Below are 25,688 nucleotides of genomic sequence, written 5' to 3'. Positions count from 1 at the left end.
TATCCCTATTTTCACTAATTGTGAGCCTGGAAGGTTGGCAGCTATGCATGTGAATGAGTATAAGAATATTAGACTTGCTTAAGTGGACTAAATACTGCAAGCTTTTCATGTCTCCATTGGCTGATTATGGTCATTATTGATGCATAAATGAACTTGTACTACTGGCTGTCATGTAAGGCCTAATCTGTATTAGCTGATTAAGGTCATTATTGATGCATAAACGAGCTTTTACTACTGGCTGTCATGTAAGGTCTAGTCTGTTTTGGCTGACTGTGGTCATTATTGATGCATAAATGAACTTGTACTACTGGCTGTCATGTAAGGCCTAGTCTGTATTGGCTGATTAAGGTCATTATTGAGGCATAAATGAGCTTGTACTACTGGCTGTCATGTAAGGCCTAGTCTGTATTGGCTGATTAAGGTCATTATTGAGGCATAAATGAGCTTGTACTACTGGCTGTCATGTAAGGCCTAGTCTGTTTTGGCTGATTAAGGTCATTATTGAGGCATAAATGAGCTTGTACTATTGGCTGTCACTTCAAGGTTACTCAGAGCCTGTGAGTTTAATCTACTGAAATCTGGTTTTTGTCGTGGACAATAGCAAGAACTTCTTGAACAGATTTAAAGAAGAATGATCTTTTTCATAGCTCTACAGGTCATATACTAGACGATCTTGTGGGATGGTCTCTTGCCTGTCATCCGTACATTAGTCCATAGCTCAATTTTGTTATCACTACTACTCCTAAACCACATGGAGGATTGCCATGAAACTTTATACACAAATTCATCCCATTGTGTAGGTCAGACGTGATTTTTCTCCATTTTAAAGCGGAATTCCGCTTTTCTCCTGACTTGAATCAGATTTTTCTTGTTATTGTTGCTCCCCTAAAATGGAACATCTATGGAATTTCCGTCAGAAGATTTGTGATGTCTGACATCCCGCAACTAATTTAAAAATCTTAATCAAGAATATCCAGTAAAAAAGAAGACATTTTTTTATTTCCTGGAAATTCTTTTCACCTGGTAGAGTGTTATTTGCTTTGACAAAATAAACACAGAAACAATATTCTTCTTCGGCTTTTATCAACTCATGTAATTCTGTGTTTTCTTCATATAAAAGAATGTTCTTGCTTTCATTGTTCTGTCTCTCTTGCATTATCTTAGTTGGTAGGTGGGCTGGTTACTTTAACAGTATGTCAGCACAGTACTGGTTATATAGTGCTGTTTATTATTTAATTGAAAAGATTAAAATTTTAACCATTTAGTGAAAGGTAGCAACATTTAGTTTTCAGGATCGCTTTTGTCTGAACTTATTTTCTGCGGGATAATTTTTGTGTTTAGAGTCTTCTTAATATTTTGTAGGCTATGTCATCATTACTGACACAGGTTCTTTTTCTTTTTTCAACAGCCACCCCGTGGTCCCCCTCCCCACACAAGAGGCCCTCCTCCTCCAGATCCAAGAGGGGCCCCTCCCCCCATGAGACCAGATTGGGAAAGACCCCCTATGCCAGGTAATGCTGTCAAATCCGTATAGTTGTATTGTACAATATTTTTCTAATAGTCAGGATACATATTCATTCAGTTGCATATGAATCAATTGCATGTGTAAAATTTTAAACCTGTATCAAAGTCGAAAACTGTCAGACTGTTGCCTTTAAGATTGTACATGTAAATACCTTTAATAAGCAAGTCCTTTTTTAAAAAGTAACGTTGTTAAAATAAAAGTAAGAAAAAAGGAGAACAAACCTCTTATAAGCAGGATTGGGTACGAATTTCTAGTCATTGAAAAATTATCCATGACAGTAAGAAAAAAAAGCTTTCTTTTAAATTGGCCAAAAATTTATAACAGAAATTGTAATCATTGATGGAAGGACAAAACTTCAGATTGGTTGAAAGAATTTAAAGTGAGTTGGTGTTAATTTAAAGTGAGTTGGTGTTAATTTAAAATCTTGGAATCATCAGCATATGCTTTTGTGTCATGTCTAGACATTTTGTCCTGTATAAAAATGGGAGTTGGATCAGTATTTTATTATTTATCCCCATTTATATTACAAATTGTGTCCATCCATACATCCTTCACAGACTCTGGATATTATCCATACAACCATTCAAAATATCATCATAGGACTTAGTATACCAGGGCTTCCATTAAATTGACATTTTATGGAGTCCTGAGAACCCCCACATTTGAATTTTATTGGGTCATTACAAGATGTTAAATGGTCCCACTTGATAGTTTCTCCATTAAGTTGCGTGTGTGTCTGTGAGGGAGAGAAAGAGGTCTCACTAGAATTTTGGTGAGAATAGGAGTTCACCAGCAAAAGTTGAAGTCCCCTCTCACAATCTCACAAGCATGTTGGGCATACATAAAACGGATAAATATCCATTATAATGCCAGGAATAGAGAGACACAAAACCTTGTCAGTTTTTCCTTATATGTAATACTTTAAATATTCATGTATTAAAATTGATATCCCGTAAGTTGACTTGGGAACAGGCTACACAAGGCCGTTCTTCAGACAGCAATATGTCACGCCCTCCAAAGCAAAGATATTGGGGGAGGCATCTTAATTACAGAACTGGATGATCGTGAATTTAATTTTACATTTTATGCAGTGCTCAATCCTGAGTGCTGAATTACATTACTTTCATATTCTTCTTTTAAAGTTTGTAAAACGGTGTTGATTTGTCCATTTTTCTGATCTGACATGTTTTGAAGTCTGCAAAGATCCATCTGCTCTAACAATTTTCGTCGTATAATATCAACAAGTCACATCTTGCTTATAATCTGGCACCATTTTATAGAAATCCATAGACTGGTCCGCTACTTAATTCTATTATGAATATAATGAATCTGAGGCTAAGTTCAAATTGATGAAACCTGTCTCTTTTCTTGGAAATAAAATGGGTCAGTTGCTATAAATAGAAAACAAGGAAAATTCTTAAGCAGGAATGATGTTTTTAAAACAGATTCCCAAATTTATAATAGTGGAATTAAAGAGATGAAACTAAAAATGATAAAGAAAATTTTAGACTGATTTTTATTTATTTTATTTTTTAATTTACCAGCGTATTCCATATTCTGGAGAACATAAAACATAATTGAAGAAAAAAGTTGTAATGATTACGACAAAATAATAATGACTGGCACGTAGGCGTTTAACCCTCAGATGGTATTTTGTCCAAATATCGCCGTGAAATGAATAAACGTTAGTAATGTTATCGTAGGGATTTTCTAATTTAATTTGAATCCTTAGTGTGTCGTCCTTTCGAGATCATGTGTACTAGACATATTCATCTACACTCAGAAATGAATACAATGCATAATTAATGGGCATGACCTCAACAGCTTGCATAGAAAATCCTTGAGACCTATGTTTTGTGAAACCTTTACATTTTCTGCAAGCCGGAAATCGACATAGCAATTTTTATTGCGTCCTATGTGACTCTTGGGCTGGGGTTTTAATGCACCATTTTTGAAACTTTATTGTGCAGGGACACACATTTGTGCATTATCGGAAGTCCTGTATACATTTGTACCTTGACAGTAGTTTGTGTTCAATATTTTAAAATTCAACTTTGCCAGATTAGTACTGTAAGAGTTATCTCCTATTTTTAAATATTATATTTACACTTCATATCTTGCAAGGTGGGCTGGAGGGGGGTAGATTCCATAAGCACTTGCTTGCTGTCATATCTAGTCTACTCTAGAATACTAACTCTCATTGTTGTGTGAATATGCTGGTTATTGTAGACAATTTTCGCTTCTCTGAACCACCACCCCCTGGGGGTAAGTGTAGTTAATTTTAGCTCTGATAGCAGGTGCAGCATGTTGGTGGTGGATAAGGAAGGGTTTGGTGGCAGGCTTTTAAATCCTCTCAGCAACAAAGTCAGCTTCATTTCTCCATTGAATACATTCCCCAGAATGTTAAGAACAAAACCTTTGTTTACTTTTGAAACAGCAATTCCAGAAAGACCAAAAATTTGTAATGTCTATACACAAAGGGAAGGCATTTTCTTATCCATGTCCTGCCCCCGTCACCTCAGCTAAGTAGCGCTAGTTTTTAGTTTTCACTGCAGTATAAGTAACATCATTCCACAGTGCCTCATTGAATCCCTCAAGAATCTTTGAACCTTCCATCCATACGAGATGTGAAATTTTATACGTTCAAGTGTCCTCAGGTTTGGTTACCTTTGTTCTGTTTTTTAAAAATTAATTTAAGTTTGTGGACTTTATTTTTCTGACATAGCAAGGCACACCTGATAGTGTCACACATGTGCATGCTGTAATTTTGAATTACAAACTAAGTCGAATTTGATATTTTGTGATATTATGTTGTTGAACTTTAATATTTCAGGTTGTTGAATTTTAATATTTCAGGTTGTTAGCTTCATTCTTTTTGTTACTCATGCCTGGTTTTTCAGAAGCAGTTGTGACGAAATGTAATAAGTTTCAGAGGTACAAGGTCAGTGAGAATAATCACAAGTTCTGACTTGCCAGTATGAAATGTTCTTCATAACATCATGTAACATTTGCAACTCCTGTTTGGATGGGATATGGTCTTCCATCCCCGATTTTATGTCAGGTGAAAGAGAAGATGAAAGTGAATCGTGACAGTATTTTTCCAAAGTGGTTTTTTTTTGAGAATTCAGTTGAAATTGTCTTTCCTCATGGGCTTAGTGGTGGATGTTTTTTGTTGGCCCCCACTCACCAAACCCAGGAAACTCAGAAATGGATGTACATTACCATCGCATCCTGTCATCTGGAGATGGATAATGCAGTGCCTGCAGATGTGTCTGAACAACGCCAGACCATTATCTTCACCGAGTTGATTAGGAGATCAGTGTATCCCCCAGGGGTTTAAAATTGAAGGAAAAAAAAAACCTTGGTATCAGAACTGGGGGTCAAATGAAAATAGTGGGGGTCAAAAATGTACTGACAAATTTTCAGCTTGGAGTAGGATATGCAACTTGTACAACATACTCTCTCTTTCTCTCTCTCTCTAAACATAGAAATAAACCAACATGCACAATTTACAAACAAATGCATCATCCATTCAAAGATTGATTGTATTAGTTCATTTTTCTTTTTAAAGTCCAATAAGTTACACTTGAACTTTAAGATCTTTCTTTTATTGCAGCAAAGTTAAAAACCAACAAAATCTGCAATGACCCACTGACTTTGTAATCCAAATAACGCATTGTTGCCATGCGTTTTTTTGACGCAAAGGATTTGCATATTGCGATCAGGATTTATTTAATATCCTATGTGGGTCATTGCAGATTTTGTTGGTTTTTAACTTTGCTGAATAATAGAAAGATCTTAAAGTTCAAGTGTAACTTATTAGAAAGAAGATGAATCATAAGCCTCCTTGATTTTAGGATAAATGTGTTCTAGGACGAAGCGCAATGAAACCGATGATAGTACACTATTTTATGACGGGCAGTAAATTAAGTGCCATTTGGTTAAAAAGATTTATTAGGCGTTTTCTATTGGCTTGTATGTAATATGTTTGTCTATAATACTGCTTCAAAAAGATTAAAAGGAGACTGTTAAAAGTACGACTTTAAAAGAAAAATGAACTAATAAAATTATTCTTTGAATGGACAATGCATTTGTTTGTTAATTGTGCATGTTGGTTTATTTGTATATTTAGAGAGAAAGATAGTATGTTGTACAAGTTGCAATATCCTATTTCAAGCTGAAAAAGTACGGGTCAGATGAAAATCTGTCAGTACATTTTTGACCTGCGCATTTTTTATTTGACCCCCAGTTCTGACACCTAGGTTTTTTTTAAACCCTCAATTTTACTCCCGTGTGGGATACACTGGCTTAGGTGGAAATTTAATAAGTGAAAACTGAAAGGAAGTTTCTCTTTCCCCAAGTCTCACAGCAATCGCCAATGACTCTTTAACCTTGCCACCCATGGAAAGTCTCCAGATCAGAGCCAGGCTGTTCCATTTCAGTCGTACATGGATCAACCTTTTTCTGAATATTGAATGAGTGATCCAAATTGTTTCAGAGGGGCTTTGGATTAATTTATCAAACCCCCTACCCTTCACATCCACCTATTATGATCTAGACTCAGACAGATCCCAAGATGTTTTCAACAGAAAATCTCGTTGTTCTATAAATGAGCAGTGGAGATAGTTCACACAGTGGAGATTGTATTGAAGACTTGTTACAGAAAGAAACCAATGGTAAACTCAGGCTGGTGATAGATTTCAGGTGATGAAACAGATTCATATTAACAGCACAGATCAAGATGGAAAAGTCCCAAATTGGTTACAGTTCATGCTCAGCCTCATCTAACCAATGTGTACCTTAATGTTCCATTCCATCCATCTTCATGCAGGTCCATGCACTCCAAGGAATAATTTACCATTTCCTTGCTGTACTATTTGGACTGAATCTCAAGCATTTGTAAAAGTGGCCAATTGTGTCATCTCCTTGTTCAGGAAGCCCCCATTGACATTGACTTCAGCATACCGGGACAACATTTTCACATGGCAAGTACTGTTTTGCTACAGGAAATGAACAGCCATGTCTCGGTATTCAGCTCCCTAGACTTTCTTTTGAATTAGAAAAAGTTGTATCTTATGCCCTCCAAACATCTTGTCCTTTCAATCTTGTTCATTCTCCTTTGCATGAATTAACAAGCTCTCAAGGTTATTCTCTAACAGGAAGTCTGTTTCTCTCAGAGTTCTGTAACTCCACGGTTTACTAAACACATGAGCAGATTTGATTTTCTTTGGCCACTGTTTTTTATGCCCTCTGTAAATGTCATTGCATAGACAGTGACAACCATTTTCTGGTCTTTGATATCAGCAGTCTTGATCTCAGCTGATTTAAAATGGTTAATGCATTATTGGCAAGATGAGCAATGACTGAATGAGTCTGAACCTGACATTACCATTGGTACAAGCGCTAGTTTGGCTGGCTGGGGGAGGGGGGCTTACCTGTTGTGTCATGTAACTAAGTAAGTCACAGCTGGAGACCTCAGGTACAGGAGAAAGTTTTTTTTTTTTTTAAACCTCTATGCAGTGATGGCTATAATGAACTCCATTAATTCATGGCAAGAATCGAATATTGTTGGACATTTCCCATGCAGTTGGTTACCACAGCATGGGTGATGGGTGGGGGCAAATCGTCTGGTCTGGGATATTTTACACTGCTGCTCTCCCCCCCCCCCCCCCACAAGCACAAGATGACCCGACCACACAAATCAAACTCATCTTCAACAGACAATGCGTTTGCAGATTCTGTTAAGTGGTCAAACTATACACACTGAGTGGTTCCTTGATCCATTGATCTTTCAGTGGATTTGTGCACTTAGGGAGCATCCAGAGATAGATATAATTATGACAAGTTTGGGTCATGGATGCCCTGGCAGTCAGTTGACATGGGATTTGGGGAATATTCTTCCTATCAGCTATTCTGATTCCATGAGTCATTCAGAAAATCAGAGATCAGAGCTGCCAAATCATTCTGGTTGCCACGTGCAGATAGGACAAGTCATGATTGAACAATTTGCTTGATATAGTAATAGACATTGCCATAGTCAGATTGAAAATTATTTTGCTCAGTTCAGGTGAGCAAATGAAAATGGTGTCAGTCATAAATTCAATATGGCTGCTATGTACAAGTTGTGCCGATCATATATCCAATATGTTTATGACAGCAGCTACTTTAAAAAACTTGTTTATGCTGATGAATATCAGAGATGGTTTCAACATGACAGTTAAAACAAAGAAATAGTCTTATCTTGAATTCCTGGAAAAGTTTGTCACCCAGTCTTTTCATGGGACTCCTGCTTCTGTCCCAGAAAGGTAGCAATTCAGTAGCAACAGGTAAGTATTACCATCATTAAAGTTTGTTTTACCCCCAACCACATTGAAAAGTACATTTTTCTCCAGTAGTGTGATCCGAGACAAATTTCATGTAAAGGAAGCAACACCAGAGACAGATGACTTCCTTTGGCTTTTAGTGTTCTTTTGTGAAAGAGGATGTAACACACACTGCTTCATACCTAATGTATTATGAACAGGTATGGTATTTAAAGAAGAAACCAATTTGTTTCTTCAGTAGTGCTTACATGCTTTTGCCTCCTATGCAAGCCTTTCCCCATGTTGCAGGAGAATTATTCACACCCATTATAGTGGTTCCTAACAATTGACAGGGATTTTGGTGACAGTTCTTGTTAGCAGGGGTAGACCACTCTTGTATGACTTCTGCCTTGGCAAGCAGAAAACCTTTTGATGCTTTAAGATGCCAAAAGACTGGTTGCATATCTTTTTTTATTTAAGCTCTTCTGGTGACTGACCAAAAGAACTTGCGTGATGGTTTGTCATCCATCTGTCCATTGGCATGTTTATCTTTCTTGTAGTAAGTTTTGTACCATCGCTACTAAACAACTACCACAGCCATCTTGAAAATCTTCAAAATAGCTCATAGATGGATGGTCATATCAACATGGGCCCTTCATTGAATGATCTGTGAATGTCTAGTTGTTCCAAAATGAAAATGAACGCAGCTCGACATCAAATACGTTTGCCATGGCAGTGATCTTGAAAATCATGTTATATTAAAATTAGGTTTTGTAAATGGCGCTAATTTGACATCCTGTATAACCATCACAGCAGCCATCTTGAAAATCTGTTACTTTCATATTTCCATAAATGAAAATGGTGCCATGTGACATCCATTATAGATCCCACACAACTGACAACTACAAATCTTTATATTGCTATTCCTCCTGAATAGATGGTTTTGACAAAAAGACTTTTGATGAAAAATTGATGTTTTCACCTAAAGACTTGTTATAATGTACAGTTGGCCCTAAATGAAAATCATGCCAATGTAATGTTCACTGTGGCTGCCACAGTGGTCTTCTTGAAAATCTGTTATCACAACTGCTAAATGAAAATTCACATCAACATATTTTCACCAAAATTCTTAAGATGTTGTTGCCACTCTAAAATTGATGGTCATTTTGACACAGGGTTTTCCTCAGATCAGTTCTTATGGTGTCAAGTTGGTCCTTGATGAAAATACCAAACCCTCAATATGGCCGCCATGGTGGCTAATTTGAAAATACCTACTTATTCCAAATGGATGGCTATATTAACAACATGTTTTCACCAATGGACTTTTTATGATACTTTGTTAGTCCTGAATGAAAATGGTTCCAGTAGTACATCACTATGGTTGCTATGACAACTGTCTTTAAAATCTTTTTCTTGTTAACACTCTTTCTGTATGGATGATCAATATCAGATGGGGTTTTCATCAAAAGACTGCCAATATGTCTGCTACAGTGGCCATCTTAAAAGTCTTGGTATCACAGTTTTCCTGAAGGGATGATCATGTCATCATTCTGTTTTTGATGTAAATGAAAATAATGTTTCTAATAATGACAGGTTTGAAAACCTTGTTATCATTACTTCTAGGCTGGTTAGTTATATCGACATGTTTTCACCAGAAATCTTATGACGTCATGTTTATGCTAAATAGAAATGGTTCCAGTCTGATGGAAAATAAGGCCATGATGGCTTCCATCTTTAAAAAATCCTATTATTGTTTCCAAAACAGTAAGTCTTATCAACATGAGGTTTCCATCAGAAGACTTCATTCAATGAGTTGTTAATCCTTGATGAAAATGATGCCAGTTTGATAATCCAAAATCCCCACAGCATCAGCTAAATTTGAAAATGTTGTTAGTGCTGAAGAATATCATAGTTGGTTTCAACACTGTACTTTGGAGGAGGAAATTGTCTTTTCTTAAATTCCTGTAAGTTTTGCTCAGTAGAGTGAAGTTCATTTGAATGTTTAGCTTGTTGTGAAGTAGTAAATGTAACAATATATGATTAAAAAGTAGTAATGAAGAATTGTATTTTCTACAGAAATCAGTTTAAAGTACAGTCTGGAACAAAACTAATCTCAATTTAAAGTACAGTCTGGAACAAAACTAATCTCAATTTAAAATACAGTCTGGAACAAAACTAATCTCAATTTAAAGTACAGTCTGGAACAAAACTAATCTCAATTTAAAGTACAGTCTGGAACAAAACTAATCTACTAATCTCAATTTAAAGTACAGTCTGGAACAAAACTAATCTCAATTTAAAGTACAGTCTGGAACAAAACTAATCTCAATTTAAAGTACAGTCTGGAACAAAACTAATCTCAATTTAAAGTGCAGTCTGGAACAAAACTAATCGTGTTGGTATCAAAATTTTTAAAAACATTTTTTTCTTATGAAATTTGGAGATAAAATTCTTAAACTTTACAATTGCAACTTTGTCACATCTATAAATCATATCTGGATTCTGTAAATTTAACTTCTTGAAAATGTTCATTAATGTTTCAAAAAAACTTAACAATTAAAGCTTTGGATAGGTGTATCTCCAGTTAAAAAAAGAATTATTTTGTTCCCTAATAAAACATGAAATATTAATTCTTCCAAAGTTACTTTCCTATTGACAGGAAGAATGTTCATCTGAATTTTGAATGGCCTTTTGATTTTGACTGGTCTTTGAATGTTTTGAATTTTGAATGGCCTTTTGATTATTGTATGTTAGTGCCAGTATTACACATCCACCAAATTTCATTTCTGCATTATCGGATATTAGCCTGCTTAGCTAAGGTTTTTGTGTTGTGGCAGGTGACAATGGGTATGCATGTTGTATTTTTTAATTTCATTTTAAACGCTATACAAAAGATGCTTCAGCATTGATGTATCTGCCAGCTTTCATGTTTGTTGAAAAGGGACCTGGATATTTGATATGCATGTAAACATCATTAAGTGATAAAATTGAAATTTTACTGTCTCCAAATGACATTGCTGCTTTTCTTAGTTCCTAAAATTGTAATTTCAGATTGCTTTTTTGCAGGGATTTTCCTCAGCCTTTCCGAGGCTGTGTTTAGTCCCTATTCCCAGTTGATAAAATGTTATTTTACCCACATTGACCTGGAAATTCAAAGTTGAGATAGGAGAGAGAGGAATCAAATATCAGAATCTGTTTCCTTATCATTTACTTTATGGCATTTAAAAATATGCTGTGCTTAGCTCACTAATATAATTGCAATCTTGTTTTCCATTTACAATGTATTATGAAAGTCTCAGTTTATCTCATTTACACATACATATGATTCCAATGACTGAGGTCCCCACTTTGGAAATGGTATAAAAAAAAATGCCTGCTTTAAGTTAATATAAAAGTAAATTTCTTGAATATTTTGACATTATTCTGCAATTCTGTGCAGAATGTTGTGTACTAAAGTGTATGACTTGAACTCGAAGCAGAGTTCATGTTGGTGTTGTATTACCATTTTATTATTGTTTTAAATTGTCATGGGATATTGTTTTACAATGTTGTTCATTAATTTAGCTGTGAATATCTTGTTTTAGGTGAGCTTTTCCTACATCCCAAAATAATGATAAAAATAGAAATACAGACATAAAAGATATCTGATTTTTGTGCAGATGAAATTCTCATGAAGTAAGAGTTTCATACCAAGATAAAAGTTCAGCCTCACATGACCTTGAATCCTTTATTTTTTTAAATTCTTTGGACTGATATTTGAAGTATAATTTTTGCTTTAGGCATGAAAAATCTTGTTGTATTCATTTGCTGTGAATCACTTTAATTCCACAGGGTATCCCACTCTGGGCATTTTCATTGGTGAAGCTTGACTTGTTTTAATACCAGCAGTAGTTATAGTGCAGAGAAATATGTGACACATTTATGAAAGTTCATGTAATATGGAAAATCATTACGATTTGTTTCACAGACTTGAAAGTTGTATACTAATGCAATGACTTGGATGTTATAGTAATAAGCTGCTCAAGGCTTATGCCCTTCTTTACTTTGGAAAGACCATACATCCATTTTTAATAATTAACACTTTATGTGGTCCTCTGAAAATAGCAACCGTGTGAGAAACATGATGGTTTGCAAAGCAAGAATGCCCGATTACCAATTTGGTTTAGACTAGACAGTTCAATGCAGTTACCATTTACACTCGCTTATAAGTCAAGCCCAACTGCAAACTGCACAGATCAAGTCCTGCCATTATATAATAAACTGACAGATCTGGGTCTCTGCAGTTTGTTTGGAATAACCAGTACAACAAACGTTGAGTCTGATCTGCCATCACATAAAGTACCAGCAGATCTGGGTCTGTGCAGTTTGATAGGAATAATCAGTACAACAAGCAACATAGACCCTAATCTGCAGGCACATTATAGTACATCAGATCAGGATCTTTGTTGTTTTCAGTCTGAAAAACATCTTATAAGCGAGTCTATATGGTAAGTACAATACTGTTGTAACTTTTATTTGACATGGTATAGTCCATTGATATGATTAACATGAATACCATTTGTATCATACTCATTATTTTACTTCAGAGGTTTTATTGTCTAGTAAACATTAGTGGGAAAGCAAAATGTAGCAGACAATATTTTTAACCAGTGACAGTATCATAATTAAGTCTGTTTTGTTGTTCAAGTCTTTTTTTGTTGCATATATTTTCTAAACCCTGAAAAGATTTTGTTCATACTTGGAATAAATCATGATGAAGCTTGGACAGTTAATTTTGTGACACACTTGCCTATTTGATCTTGGGATCAAGGTCACAGAACGTTTGCATTAAGGTTTTAATTAAAGTTTATCCATTTACTTACATTTTCTGAAGCCCTTGATGGATTTTGTTCACATTTATGATGAATCCTTGTGAAGCTTAGAGAACTCATTCTGTGACATACTTGCTGGATGTTTTGATACTGGTCACATGTTTTACAAGAATGGTTCAATTGTGGTCTTGTCATGTAGGCTCTGACCATCACAGGATCTTGCAGCTGTTCTACATTTAAAAAAACCAATATCAGTCTTGATAGCAGATTGTATTATTGAACAATTATTTATTGTCCTGTCTCTTCTGAAGAAAAGTGTGATACAAAGCAAGCACGATGTTGTTTGTTGTCATCAACTTGTGGCATCAAGCCATTGCTAAAACTTTTTGTGTAAGAATATAACTATGGAAAAGGCAAGACCACATTCCGAGGAATCTGTTAGGTCACCTGTCCAGGTGAGCTAAATGCACAACTCAGTCCCCATTGTCCATCCTTTCATCCTAGGCAAGTTTGCTAATTTGCTGGATCAACACATGTTAAAGTTGATCTGGCATTTGATTGCACATGCTTGTTGCCACTTTGTAAGTCATATTTCAGATGTGATCAAACTTGGACTATTTGCTAGTATTAACAGGATTTAATGGTTGTAAGATAGTTTACATTGGATAATCTTCTGAGATCATCTGTTGTGTGTGTGAGGTAAGGGATATCAGGCCCACATGGACTGTCATGTTTTTATTAGGAATAGAAATTTGACATTTTTATGACATAATGCTACATAGACGTTGCATTGTGCTTAGACATCATTGAGTGATGTGACTAGGTGTTTTGCTATAACATGGCATAAAATATTTATCTTTTCTTCTTTCTGTAAATGACTAAAAAGAATGAATGCTTTCTAATAAATATGTTATTTCCTTTCTTTTCAGCTCCTTACCCAACAGGAGGACCACCTCCACCCCAGCCTGTTCCTCCACCAGGTATCAGAGTGCCTATGCCAGGTTAGTCTTTTTGCTGCAGGCTGCAGTGATTGTGGTGATGAGTGGGGGTAGTGAGGTGGTTACAGATAGTTATTTTGTCACAGTTAACTTAAAAGATTACTTCTTTTTATGGCTGTGAAATGTTTTGTTGGGGCTGATTGATCATACTTCTCTAACAAATGTAACATTCGTATGTAAGGTTAGCTCTATATTAGGTGGATGACGCCCAAGAATCATTTCAGGAGATAAGTTTGAAAGTGGACAGAACTCTGTTGGTTTATTTCCAATGGGAGAATGATACCTTGATTTCATAGTACAGTAAAAGCTGTCTTGTGACTACTCCATTGGCTGACAAGAAACCGTCTCTCAAGGCAGGTGATCGCTCATGGCAGGTTTGTGCAAGATGACTAGTTTTCAAGGTCAAAATTTTTAATAGGGTTCAAGAAAAATAACTGATTGCTGTATGTTCATTTTATTCTTTATTTCCTGTTAAAATATTGCATTTGTTTCATCATAGACTAATTTTATATAGCAATACAAATTATATATATAATAAAACATGCACATTTATTTGAAGGTCATGTTTACATGTATTAGCAAATGAACTGCAAGATTAATTGAGGTAATATTTATTTTTCCTCTCCTTACGTGAACCTCACATGTCCGTAAGTTTCAAAAATTACTTTAGATGTAACACAGGAAATGCAGTTAGTCGTGACATCATCCTGTGTATGAATTGCACTGTAAGAATTTTTTTATATTTGGCTTTGGGTAAATATGGAATATATATGTACTAATGAATGAAATCAAAAGACAAAATTCACCAATCCAGAAACAAAATAAATTTATTTAAAGATGTGAGCAGAATGCTTAATTTACAGATGACATAGATTAACTTGATAAACAAAGAGTGTAGTTGGCTGCACTATGGCAAACAGACAGTGACTTGGTGTGTGAGTTTTTATAACTGACATCAGAAAAGTAAAATACAACACAAACCATTTACAGTGACAATTGAATCCCGAAAATTATAATCACTTAAGACAAAGACCTCATTCATCCCAGGCAGTAAGGATTGACTCCAGTGACAGACGAATTGTAATGGGTATTTACATGACTGTGGCACCACATTGGCAGAATGTGACATGTATTTTAGTCTGCTTATGGTCTGTAGCATGCAATGCTACCTGCATGACCTGTCAATTTTAGGAAATCGGTAGCCCGACTCAACTTCTTTTGTTTTTTGTTTAGAACAAACCTTCCTAGGCGGTCGTGGCTTCAAAGGATTCAATAAAGGTCAGTGGTGTTTATCTGTTTTTGCAGTGCAGGTCTGGTGTTAAAAGTGTTGTTAAAAACAATCTGCACTTTGCTTGTAGATGCCTTAAAACAGTCATAATTATAAAGGATAAAATAAAGGTATAATATCAGCAGTGTTTTTCGATGCTATGGTGGTGAAATGCATATTCTGTTGACATCATTACTGGTTGCATTCTTCAGGTGGTCACTCATGACTGCATTTATATAATATAATTGATTCATGCATGATGATTGGGCTCATAAATGCCAGGTGGTCACTTTTAACAGAAGTTGCTCAAGACAGGTTCTACTGTATCAAGGGCATTGTTTCCATCTCTGACCAATTAGATGTTAATAAATGTGTTTTCTTCTTGGTAGGTGATAATAACATGTAACAAAAACCTCAGCATGCAGGAAAAACTCCTGATAGTGGGTCCAGAAGTCATTAGTCGTAGAAAGAAAAGGATGTAGTTGTGAAAACAACTGGTGTTGCACAACTGAATTGTTTCATTGTGCACAGATTATTATATAGTTCACAGGATTTTCGTTGTATTTTTATATTGGGTTACGGATAAAAATGTGCGTAATTAACCACTTTCATAACACCCTTCTTGCAGTGCTCACAGTATGAAAAGCTTTTTATATGACTGCCATTTGGGGGGAGTGTGTTATATTAGAATGTTGTCTATCCTTCCAGTCATCAGTCTGTCTGTGACTGATTGATTATGCTTCTTCACAGTAACTCCATTCTCTAATATCTACACTTCTAAAAGTTTGAGCTCGGCTTTCACATGGTAAAAAGAAGTATACATTTCTGGGTTGGAAGGTTAAAGACCAAGGTCATTGAAAGAAGAAGTGTTTTTCACACAGTAATGTATATCACTATCCTGGAACAACTTTCTGCCTGGCTTGTACTTGGAATAAGGAGAGAGTCAGTTGATTAGGGTTCTAAAGATCACGTGCTGTGTTCACTTAAGAAGAATGGTGTTTGCACATTTTTAGTTCCTAACCATGTACCTTCACCAATATTTGCAGATGGCTTAAAAATTGTGTAAGAAGGAAGCCAGCAGTGTAATTTTCAGTTCACCTGGTATGGCCTTGCATCCATCGTCCATTCTTCCATGCATTATTACTTGTTGTGAACATTCTGGAGGCTTTTTTTGTTTTAAAAATCAGATTCCAATTAGTCTTTGTATTTCATCAAGACCTCTGATGAGTTTGATTATGAGTGACATCTGTTCATATCAGTAAGGTTTCTAGCATCAGATTGGTTGTACTTGTGAACATCTTGCGAACTCTGATATGAATCAGATTTGGTATATAAACTGATTTTGATCAGATTTGGTATGTAAGCTGATTTTGATCAGATTTTGGTATGTAAGCTGATTTTGATCAGATTTGGTATGTAAGCTGATTTTGATCAGATTCGTTATGTAAGCTGGTTTCATCAAGCTCTTTGAGTCTGATTATGAGTGATGTTCAGTCATTAATGAGGTGGTCATGTATATGCTGGCCTGAGTTTGTGAACACCTGATGACCAGTTTTCTAAAGAAAGTAAAATTTTATAAGGACTATTTAGAATCAGAAGTTTGAAGTTGTGCAGAATTCCTCTTGCAGATAAATTTTAAACAAAATATTAAATATTTTGAATATAGGATGCATAAATTAAAATAAAATATACAAAATAGCAAAAAATAAAAGACTGGATTATAATGATGTAATTCTAATTTAAACAAAGAAAGGTCTAAAATTGCAATATAGTAAGTAATACCCACAGTTGATAATAATTGGATAAAATAAATGTTCAGGAACAATAACTCCTGGTGAATACTGTAGACCAGTATTTTAGTTTAGATCGTTTTCAGATACTATTTTTAGTTGGCCAAACCTATCCCATAGCCGCATCCGGTACGGTCATGCGCATTTGACGTAGGGCAACTTGAGTGACCTACACTTCTTACATGAATAGAACATTTGTCATTATAGATTGCTGCAGATAGTAGCAAACAATAATATGCCAACCCACAAGTATAAGTGTTGAAATGGGGGTCCACCGTGGTTTCAATTTGTGATTCATTGGTTCCTGCTGGATAATTTTTCCTAAGGCCCACAAATCCTGTCCGCTGCCCTGGTCCTCTCTGATGCTTTTTATGCTCATATCTACTTTTCTGTTTTAGGCAGGTTACTGAACTATTAACTTGCGCTATTTCTGTGAAGGGTGTACAGATAATTGAAAATATTTAAGCGGTGTTCCAGATCCATAAAATACTCATGCTGAGCCTACACATTCGGGAATGTATGAATAAAACATACTGATTGTAATTTAGTCCACTGACAAAATATACGCATCTTGCACACAAGTACAAATTTGTTTGAAACTTTCTTCGCGAATATCCATTATGTTAACATCAAATCGCATAAAAGTTACCCTGTTTTGATTGCACATGCGTTAAATATTGGAGTGGAAAACCCCAGATTTGATTTCCCGAAAAAGGTCTTTACATTTTGACTATATATCCTCTGATTGGTCAGTATCAGGGATTCCCCAATGGTAATTATGTCATAGGATGATTAATTTGTGTATCACTTGTTTACATTCAGACTTTAAGGTAGGTTCTTTTCTAAGAAAGGGTGATATTCCAGTATATAAATGTAAATCCTCCAAGCCATCTAAGTACATCCAAAATGGCAAAAATGGCTGATGATGAGTCAGAATTGTCTGAGAACAAAATTATTGAAAATATTAGAAATTTTGATGAACCTTTAAGGATATTGTTAGTGATAGTGATGACTAAGGAATTTCAAGGCTTTCATTTTGCCGATGTGTGCAAGATGCGTATATTTTGTCAGTGGACTAAATTTCAATCAGCACGTTTTATTCATACATTCCCGAATGTGTAGGCTCAGCATGAGTATTTTATGGATCTGGAACACCGCTTAAATATTTTCAACTATTTTATAGAGACTGCATGTTTTGTGAAATAGGAAGTTGATAAATGCGAATGCACACCTAAAGTGAGAGACAGATCCAAATCAGCACTGAGGTACTTGCACTAATGTCACATTATCATACATACTTGGTTATAATTCGAATCCAGACTGCACAGACAATATCTGCCATCGCATATGTGCCAGTGGATCTGGGTCTCTGCAGTTTGTTTGTAGTAATCAGTAAAAAAATATAACTCCAAACTTGATCTGCAGGTGCGCTATGCTTTGGCAGATCAGGGTCTTTGTTGTTTGCAGTTTGACTCAACTTATAAGCGAGTATATATGGCATCTGAAATTAAGGCACTTTATCACGTTTAATATTGATGGATGTTGTGAAATTCAGCAGAGATGGACTGTAATGATATAAAAGTGAGAAATTCTTTTCTTGCTGGATCAGATATTTGAGCAGTTATGTCACCTGACAATTTTTTCCAGGTAAAACTCTACCTGCATGTCAGTGATGATACATGTGAAAATCTTCAAGGTGACAGATTGTGCAAAATAAGGTTCATATCACCAAGTTAAGTTAGAATATGTTCCAAATAACAATGGATGAAGCCCTTTTGAGGTAGACTTGGAATCAATACATGAAAGACAAGCTTGTCAAGTTTGGCGTCAAGTTATGGGTGGTTACAGGTGCAGTATAAGCATACTGCTACATTGTTCAAGTTTACCTGGAGAAAAATGTAACTGTTGTGAACAGAAATCTAGGTTTAGCAGCCAAAGTAGTTATTAAACCTACAAGACCTTTGAAAATGAAAGACTCATTTACACTGGCACTGTTTACATCAGTCCTCTTTCAGCAGATTATCTATGTAAGTAACTACCTATTTTTGTGACACAGTGCATACAAATCAAAAGGGGTACCCAAAGGACTTAGTCTTATCAAATTTAGTAGCAAGTCACCTTGTCAGAGGATCATGAGACTGGGTTTTGTGTGGTCTGTTGATTGCATCTTGAGTCAAGTGACAGCAGAATTGTAAACTACCTGTCATCTTTCCATGCACCTGTTGAACTTAATCAGAAAAGGAGAATCAAAGATGGAACTAAAAATTGAGCTTTCAGCAATGCCTACTTTCTTGCCTATGCAGAGTACATGGAAGGATTTGAGAGACTTGATCAAAATACCAGGACAAATTATTCCAAAAAGTAAATGCAGTGGTATCAAAAATTGGAAGCAAAGTTGCTGGAGCAGTTGTTGCACAATGCCTATGCCATTGAGGGGCTGTCATTGACCATAATCCTATGACTAAACAGAAATAGAAATTAAGTTAAGTTGGTGCTGACAATGGGAGGACATGTGTTTTAATTTTGTATTTATTTTCATGCAGATGAAAATAAAACATCAATACCTCAGTTTATCAGTGCCTGTATCACTCTGTTGAAAATCTGCGGATTTACCTGAAATGTGAGATAACATTACATTTATTCAAACCAACATTTGTAAGAACACCACAATGGATCCAAAACAGACCTCATATTAGTCTTTAGACACTTTATTTAATGACTTATTTAGAGAATACAGTGAAATTCACCTTGAATCTGCCTTTTGATTTACCTGTGTAATCATCTGTAGGAGACGAAACTTGTCTTTGAGCATATTTTCAGAGACCTGAATTTCTCTTCTTGACAGTGATACAAAAATGTATTCTTATCACAAGAAATAAAATTTATATAGGTAATTGAAAATGAGTTGCCTACATTTATTAAATATATTGAAAGTTAGTGTTGAATGGTGGTCATCAGTTGTAGGTACTAGTGGTAAAAGGGTTGAGAACATAAAACCATTTTTAAGTTTATAAATTTTTTATTACAGGGAAATGTTGGTAAAACCTTGACCACATTTGAAAATTGGTCTATTGTGAAGAAAGTTTATTTTACATTTATATTTGATATGTTACCACATGTATCGTGCAATATTTTTAAGGCATTTCATATTGAGTGCCATTAATGCCAGAGTTATTATAATTTATAGCATGTATTTTTAGCTTTTAATTTAAAAAAGAATTCACATATACATTCATCCTAAAACTCTTAAATTTAATGACTAAGAGCAAAGAAACCCACGACCATACAAAAATCATTTAAAAGTTAAGTAGTTTGCCAGGCTGATCAGCTGGCGGGAATCAAACCTGCAACACTCTTGTTACAAATTCAACACCTAAACCACTGTAACTCTTTGGCTGGGGACCTCAAGGGTTTTTACGTTGACAACTTTTGAGTGGGTTAGTACAGACATAGGTTTCCATGCTAACTTTACAGATTAACTATCCTTGTAATGCCAAGTAAGTGTATATACTTTAAGGATGGTAAAATAAACTGTTTCTGTGTTATGAACTAGGTCCTAGTCCCCAGGAGCATGGAGAGATACAAGGGACATTGTTGGATGTATAAATGACATTCCTTTTTATGCATGGAAAATGATCTATATAAATGAGATAGGAAAGAAGATAAATGACACCAGCATTAATGGATAATCTAGTAACTATCTGCTCCAGGTTTTTCTTTCACTCGTACAATTTTAATAGGTGTGTGAATTTTCATTTTCAAGCTGACATGTCAACTGCCCAGTTGAGTAATATCAGGATCCACTAGGCCTCTTGTTTTGGTTTCTGCTTTACAAATCAAGAAACCAGGATCTACACTGGCAGTCTTTTTTTTCATATTGATTCTCATGCTCTAAGGTCACAGGTGCATGTCACAAGTTTCTAGCACTCAGTTTTTATCAGTTTCATAGTTAAAATACTTTGAGGAAGAGCAGCTTCCTGCTGAGGTCAGGGTCACTGAACGTGAATTGCAAAACTTAATTTATTAGCTGTGGTAGGTTGCTGTAATCTTTCATTCCACTGATGCTTTTTTTTTCTCTTTCAGGAATGCCTCCCAATCAACCACCTCCTGGAATGCCTCCACCAGGCCATCATGTAGCTCCCGCCCCACATGTGAACCCAGCATTCTTCCCTCCCCCATCCCATGGGCAGCCACCTCCTATTCCAGTAAATATTTACACATTTTACAGTATTGTCTATTCACAAACACACTAAAACTCAAATTTTCTTTCTTTATCTCTCTCTCTCTCTCTCTTTGTTTCTCTCTCTCTCTCTCTCAATATATTTTGTATTCAGGCATTTCATGTGACTATTCTTAATTTAATTATGCATGTAATATGCTTGAAATTTCCTTTTCTTCTGTAAATGGCATTAAATAGGTTGGTGGTACGGGGTAGGCTATTAGAACTGTTCCAGTAAAACAAACCTGGTACCCAGGGAAGGCACTTTAAATGAGGGGTACTCACCCATAGATACAGTTTAGAATTTTCTTATCATTTTAATATTAACTCTGTGAAATCAAAGTACCCTGGCATATATTTTTTTTTTAAACTGCCTTCCCAGGATACTATGTATGTTTAAATGGAACAGCCCTTAGGTACTAAGTTAGAAATAATCTGCATTTAAATAGATTATAAAAACTGATTACTGATTTGTGTAAATAAGGTGTATGATTACTGGGTCTGTTTGCTTCTAGTTCTTACGTTTGTCACTTGTGTAGCTGTACTTGTTGAGGATCAGAAATGCTTATGCATTGGTCCCATGTTACTTGTAGTGCTGCATTGAGTCACCCAAGTAAGAGTTGCTTGTAGTGCTGAATAGAGTACCCCAAGTAAGAGTTGCTTGTAGTGCTGCATAGAGTAACCCAAGTAAGAGTTGCTTGTAGTGCTGCATAGAGTATCCCATGTAATAGTTGCTTGTAGTGCTGCATAGAGTACCCCAAGAGTTGCTTGTAGTGCAGCATTGAGTACCCCGTGTAATAGTTGCTTGTAGTGCTGAATAGAGTAACCCAAGTAAGAGTTGCTTGTAGTGCTGGATAGAGTACCCCATGTAAGAGTTGCTTGTAATGCTGCATTGAGTACCCAAGTAAGAGTTGCTTGTAGTGCTGGATAGAGTAACCCAAGTAAGAGTTGCTTGTAGTGCTGGATAGAGTACCCCATGTAAGAGTTGCTTGTAATGCTGCATTGAGTACCCAAGTAAGAGTTGCTTGTAGTGCTGGATAGAGTATGCAAGTAAGAGTATGGTACATCTTTAACTCTAGTCCAAAACTGGGACTTAAGTGTTCAACAAAAAGCAGATGACAATTATTGACAATTTATAAGGCTTCCTATTCATGGTAAAAAAAAAAATTTTTTTTTTTTTTTTTTTTCCCCCCCCCCCCCCTCACTTAAGTTAAATTTGTCCTATGGTAAAGATTGGAAATTTTATTCTTTCATGTATTTTATGCACATATGAGGTCTGTTTGCAATACTGGTTTAGTAACATAAGGCAGAATTCCTCTACACAACTTACTTTTGAATGAGACATATTTTTTTTAAGCAATGCTACTCATAGCCTGCCTAATCAAAGCTGTAAAGCTGTGTAGCTCAGACATGTAACTTTTCATGGATGCAACACAGCTTTTGCTCATTTTCCTACATGCAACTGACCCACAACCATGGTATAGCAGGCTAGCCCTGATGATGCCATTTACCAAATTGAATAGTGCTTTCTAATTGGTCAGATGAATTGATGTGCATACTGCAAATCTTTTCATGGCAGTTTACGGGTCATAGAACCAGCAGACCAGCCAACCCTTACGATTCTGTCATAAGTCTTATGAAAATGACCCTTAAAATATGGACTTTTGGAATAAAAGTAAAAACTATGGAAAAATTATTGTTGCCGAAAAATCCGGATAATTGCTTCATCCGTGTTTGATTTGGATACAGGTTTCTTATTAGAATTAGTGAAATTAGTCAGGGAACCAGACTAACTTTACAGCAGCACCCCAAACACTTTAAACTGCACATATTTTTTCATGTGAAGTATCTGCATGATCAAACTGTTGATTATACAATTGTTTTAATGGCATCCAGCAAGCAATGCATGATAAGATGAAACAGAAATTAAGCCTCTTAAAAAGTGTTAATGATCAGCACAGAAGAATAACAGGGAATATTCAGATTTTTGTGAATAAAAGCAGGAAGAAACCCTAGTTTATTGGACATCATGTGTCAAGAAGAGTGAGAGTTCAGCAAAAATTACCTTGGAATGAATGTGTATATGTAAAGCTTCGTGACAATCCTTTACATAGTTTAGGAGGAATAGCGATAAAAACGCTTGTGCTAATGAATGCTTGGATAATGGACAACAGGCTTTATCATATTTAAAATCTTGTTATTGCTACTCCTAATAAATGGATGGTTTTATCAGGATGAGATTTTTACTAAAGGACAACTCGTTACATCTACTTGGTCCTAAAGAAACGAAGATGCCAACCTGATGTCCAATAAGGCAATCATAGCACCCATCTTGAAAGTTTTGTTATCACAACTCTACTTGAACAGAAAGTCATTCGGATGTTATTTTTTCACTAGAAGACTTACTATGATGTCTAGTTTGTCCTCATTGAAAAAGGTGCCAAGCAGATATCCAGTATATGTTCAGCAGCAACTGATTTAAATATCTTGTTACTGCTGAAGAAAATCAGAGATGGTTTCAATATTTGACTGTTAAAAGGAAGAAATGGTCTTGTATTAAATTCCTGGAAATTCTTTTAATCCAGTAGAGCATTGGTCCCTTCAAGGGACTCTATGTTTTAAAAGAAAAGTTCATAGTGGATGCTGTTACATATTTGTGCACTTGTTTCTATTCAAGCCCCCACATGCAGTGCCAAATGATCCCTATTCAAGACCCCCTCCCCCAGTTGCTTATGCAAGTGGAGATGCTTACAGACCTCCCACTGAAAGGTAAGTGGCCTATTTTATTCTTCAGGCAGCAAGTATATTTATATGTTAGTGTGCAGACCTCTCTATCCTGTTATCAACTTCTCTTAACAAAAACCAAAGAAGCTAAAAGAAAAATATGTAATTGTAGCATGTATCCAATATTTAGATCATGAATAGATTTAATACATGAACTCCTAAGTCATTAAAGATTAGTGATGAAACTTGATCTGCTGACACATCATCATCTGAGTGTGAGTTACCACCTTAGGCCTCCTATTTTCAAGATTTTGGACAACTGATGGAGAATCAGAAGAATGTGTATTCATATATGGTGACCATCTTGAAAATCTTGTTACGCCTATTCTTTGTAAGCAGAGGATCATGTTGACATGGGGTTTTGACGTAAAGGCTTTATGACATGTAGATGGTCCTAAATGAAACTGGTGCAAATTAGACATTCAACTTTGCCACTAGTCTTGAAAATCATGTTAATGGTTAACCTTCTGAACAGATGTTTGCATTAATGTAGGGTTTTCAGTTAAAGACTTGTTTATGATATGCAGATGTGGTTAAATGAAAACAATGCCTATGTTAAAAATTTTGTTATTGCTTCTACAGAATAAATGATCATATTGATAATGGGGATTTCACTTAAAGACCTCTAATGGAATTCAGACGGGCCTAAATGAAACTGGTGCAGATTTTACATTCAGCATGATGCGATGGAGACCATCATGAACAATATATGGGTTTTCCTCTTGAATGGATGGACATAGTATGTTTTTAAATAAAAAACTCTTGTGAATAATCCTTAATGCCACAGCTTCTGCTGGAAAGTGTTGTCCTTGTTTAAAAAGTGTCCTTATGAGAAGGTCCTCTTAAGACAGGGACCACTGTAATACGAGTCTGACATCCACCATGGCAACTAAGGCCATCACATTTACATGTGTAAATGGCTTAAATTAGTGTAAAGATTAGTAAACATTTTCAAAATTGATAAATGCTTAAATGAACATACATAGGCTGTCTGTGATGCAGAACTTTGATTCTAATTAAATTATAGAGAAACACCTTAAAACCAAAACCTCATTATACTGGAATGCCCTCATGATCAAATTTCTTTAGTCCCAGTTTTCTTTCTTTAATATAATTCTTTCCCCATAAAATTGAATTTCCCCTCGTCTCTGAATAGCAAAACAAATTTTCATCCAAAATTGAATTTACGCTTAAAAATACCCATTAACCTGAAATTCAGTTGAAACATGTATATATATTTAGTTATAAATTCCAGAACAAATGCTGGAACAGATTAATTACGATTAACAAATACTGTAGTGGTTGTATCATTGAAACAAGGACCAGGAACCACTCTTACTTTCCATGTCTACCCAGTAACTCCATAGCTCTGTCACAATGGTTAGTCAGATATCATCAGTGTTAACTTTGGTGCTATCACTATGAAAGGATAGGGACAAAATTAACTGAATGTTCATGTAAAATAAAATAGCTATTTTTGTTTTGTTTCGCTTGATTGGGAGATAAATGCTGCTGGAATAACGTGCTGCTATTCCATAGAGGTTTTCTGAGTTTAATAGAATAGTCCTTAGAGCTTTTGTATTGGTACACAACACTGACCTAGATATTTTTTACACTGTTGAACTTGGGTTATGGGACCGATTTTGAAAGGGCGCCACTCGTTACTGTAATTGTCAAAGTATAAAAGAAACCTCTTGAAATTAATAATCCTAATTATTCGACATGGATAAGACATAGAAGTAAGAAGGCTTGCTTTCATGATAGATTTGCTAGTAATAAAGAAATAACTTTTTATTCAAACTCCTTCATTTGCCAAGTTCCTACACACACTTATTTCAGTCGTCATGATCAGTCTCCAGCCCTGAATGAAGCAGAATTTGAGGAAATTTTTCAGAGGAACAAAACTGTGTCCAGCAGTGCTATTTCAAGAGCTGTTCAGGATGCAAGTGCTGGTAAGAACCTAAACAACAATAAAGTTCAAACTGGATTCTA

The 25,688-nt window shown here is 35.6% G+C and overlaps 1 protein-coding gene across 9 annotated transcripts in view; it reads left to right on the top strand.

Moving 5' to 3' along the window:
- LOC149784927 (cleavage and polyadenylation specificity factor subunit 6-like) overlaps positions 1–25,688 on the top strand; it is a 117,609-nt gene that overhangs the window by 30,550 nt on the left and 61,371 nt on the right. For 6 of the 9 annotated variants that reach the window (XR_016425331.1, XR_016425332.1, XM_089978547.1 and 3 more), the window contains exons 8-14: positions 1,409–1,511; positions 3,755–3,790; positions 13,568–13,639; positions 14,870–14,914; positions 20,777–20,898; positions 23,590–23,681; positions 25,536–25,648. Coding sequence is in view for 7 of the 9 variants with exons in the window: in XM_089978547.1 (XP_089834673.1) it covers positions 1,409–1,511; positions 3,755–3,790; positions 13,568–13,639; positions 14,870–14,914; positions 20,777–20,898; positions 23,590–23,681; positions 25,536–25,648 (583 nt within the window). In the remaining 2 variants the exon portion in view is untranslated. The remainder of the gene's footprint in view (positions 1–1,408; positions 1,512–3,754; positions 3,791–13,567; positions 13,640–14,869; positions 14,915–20,776; positions 20,899–23,589; positions 23,682–25,535; positions 25,649–25,688) is intronic. The other 3 variants (XM_089978550.1, XM_089978551.1, XM_089978552.1) reach the window with 3 other exon arrangements.

The sequence above is a fragment of the Sinohyriopsis cumingii genome, chromosome 13 (assembly GCF_028554795.1).
Source record: "Sinohyriopsis cumingii isolate HCF-2022 chromosome 13, ASM2855479v2, whole genome shotgun sequence".
Taxonomy (NCBI): domain Eukaryota; kingdom Metazoa; phylum Mollusca; class Bivalvia; order Unionida; family Unionidae; genus Sinohyriopsis; species Sinohyriopsis cumingii.
Note: the sequence above shows the minus strand (reverse complement) of the source record. Positions and strands in the feature narration are given on the sequence as shown.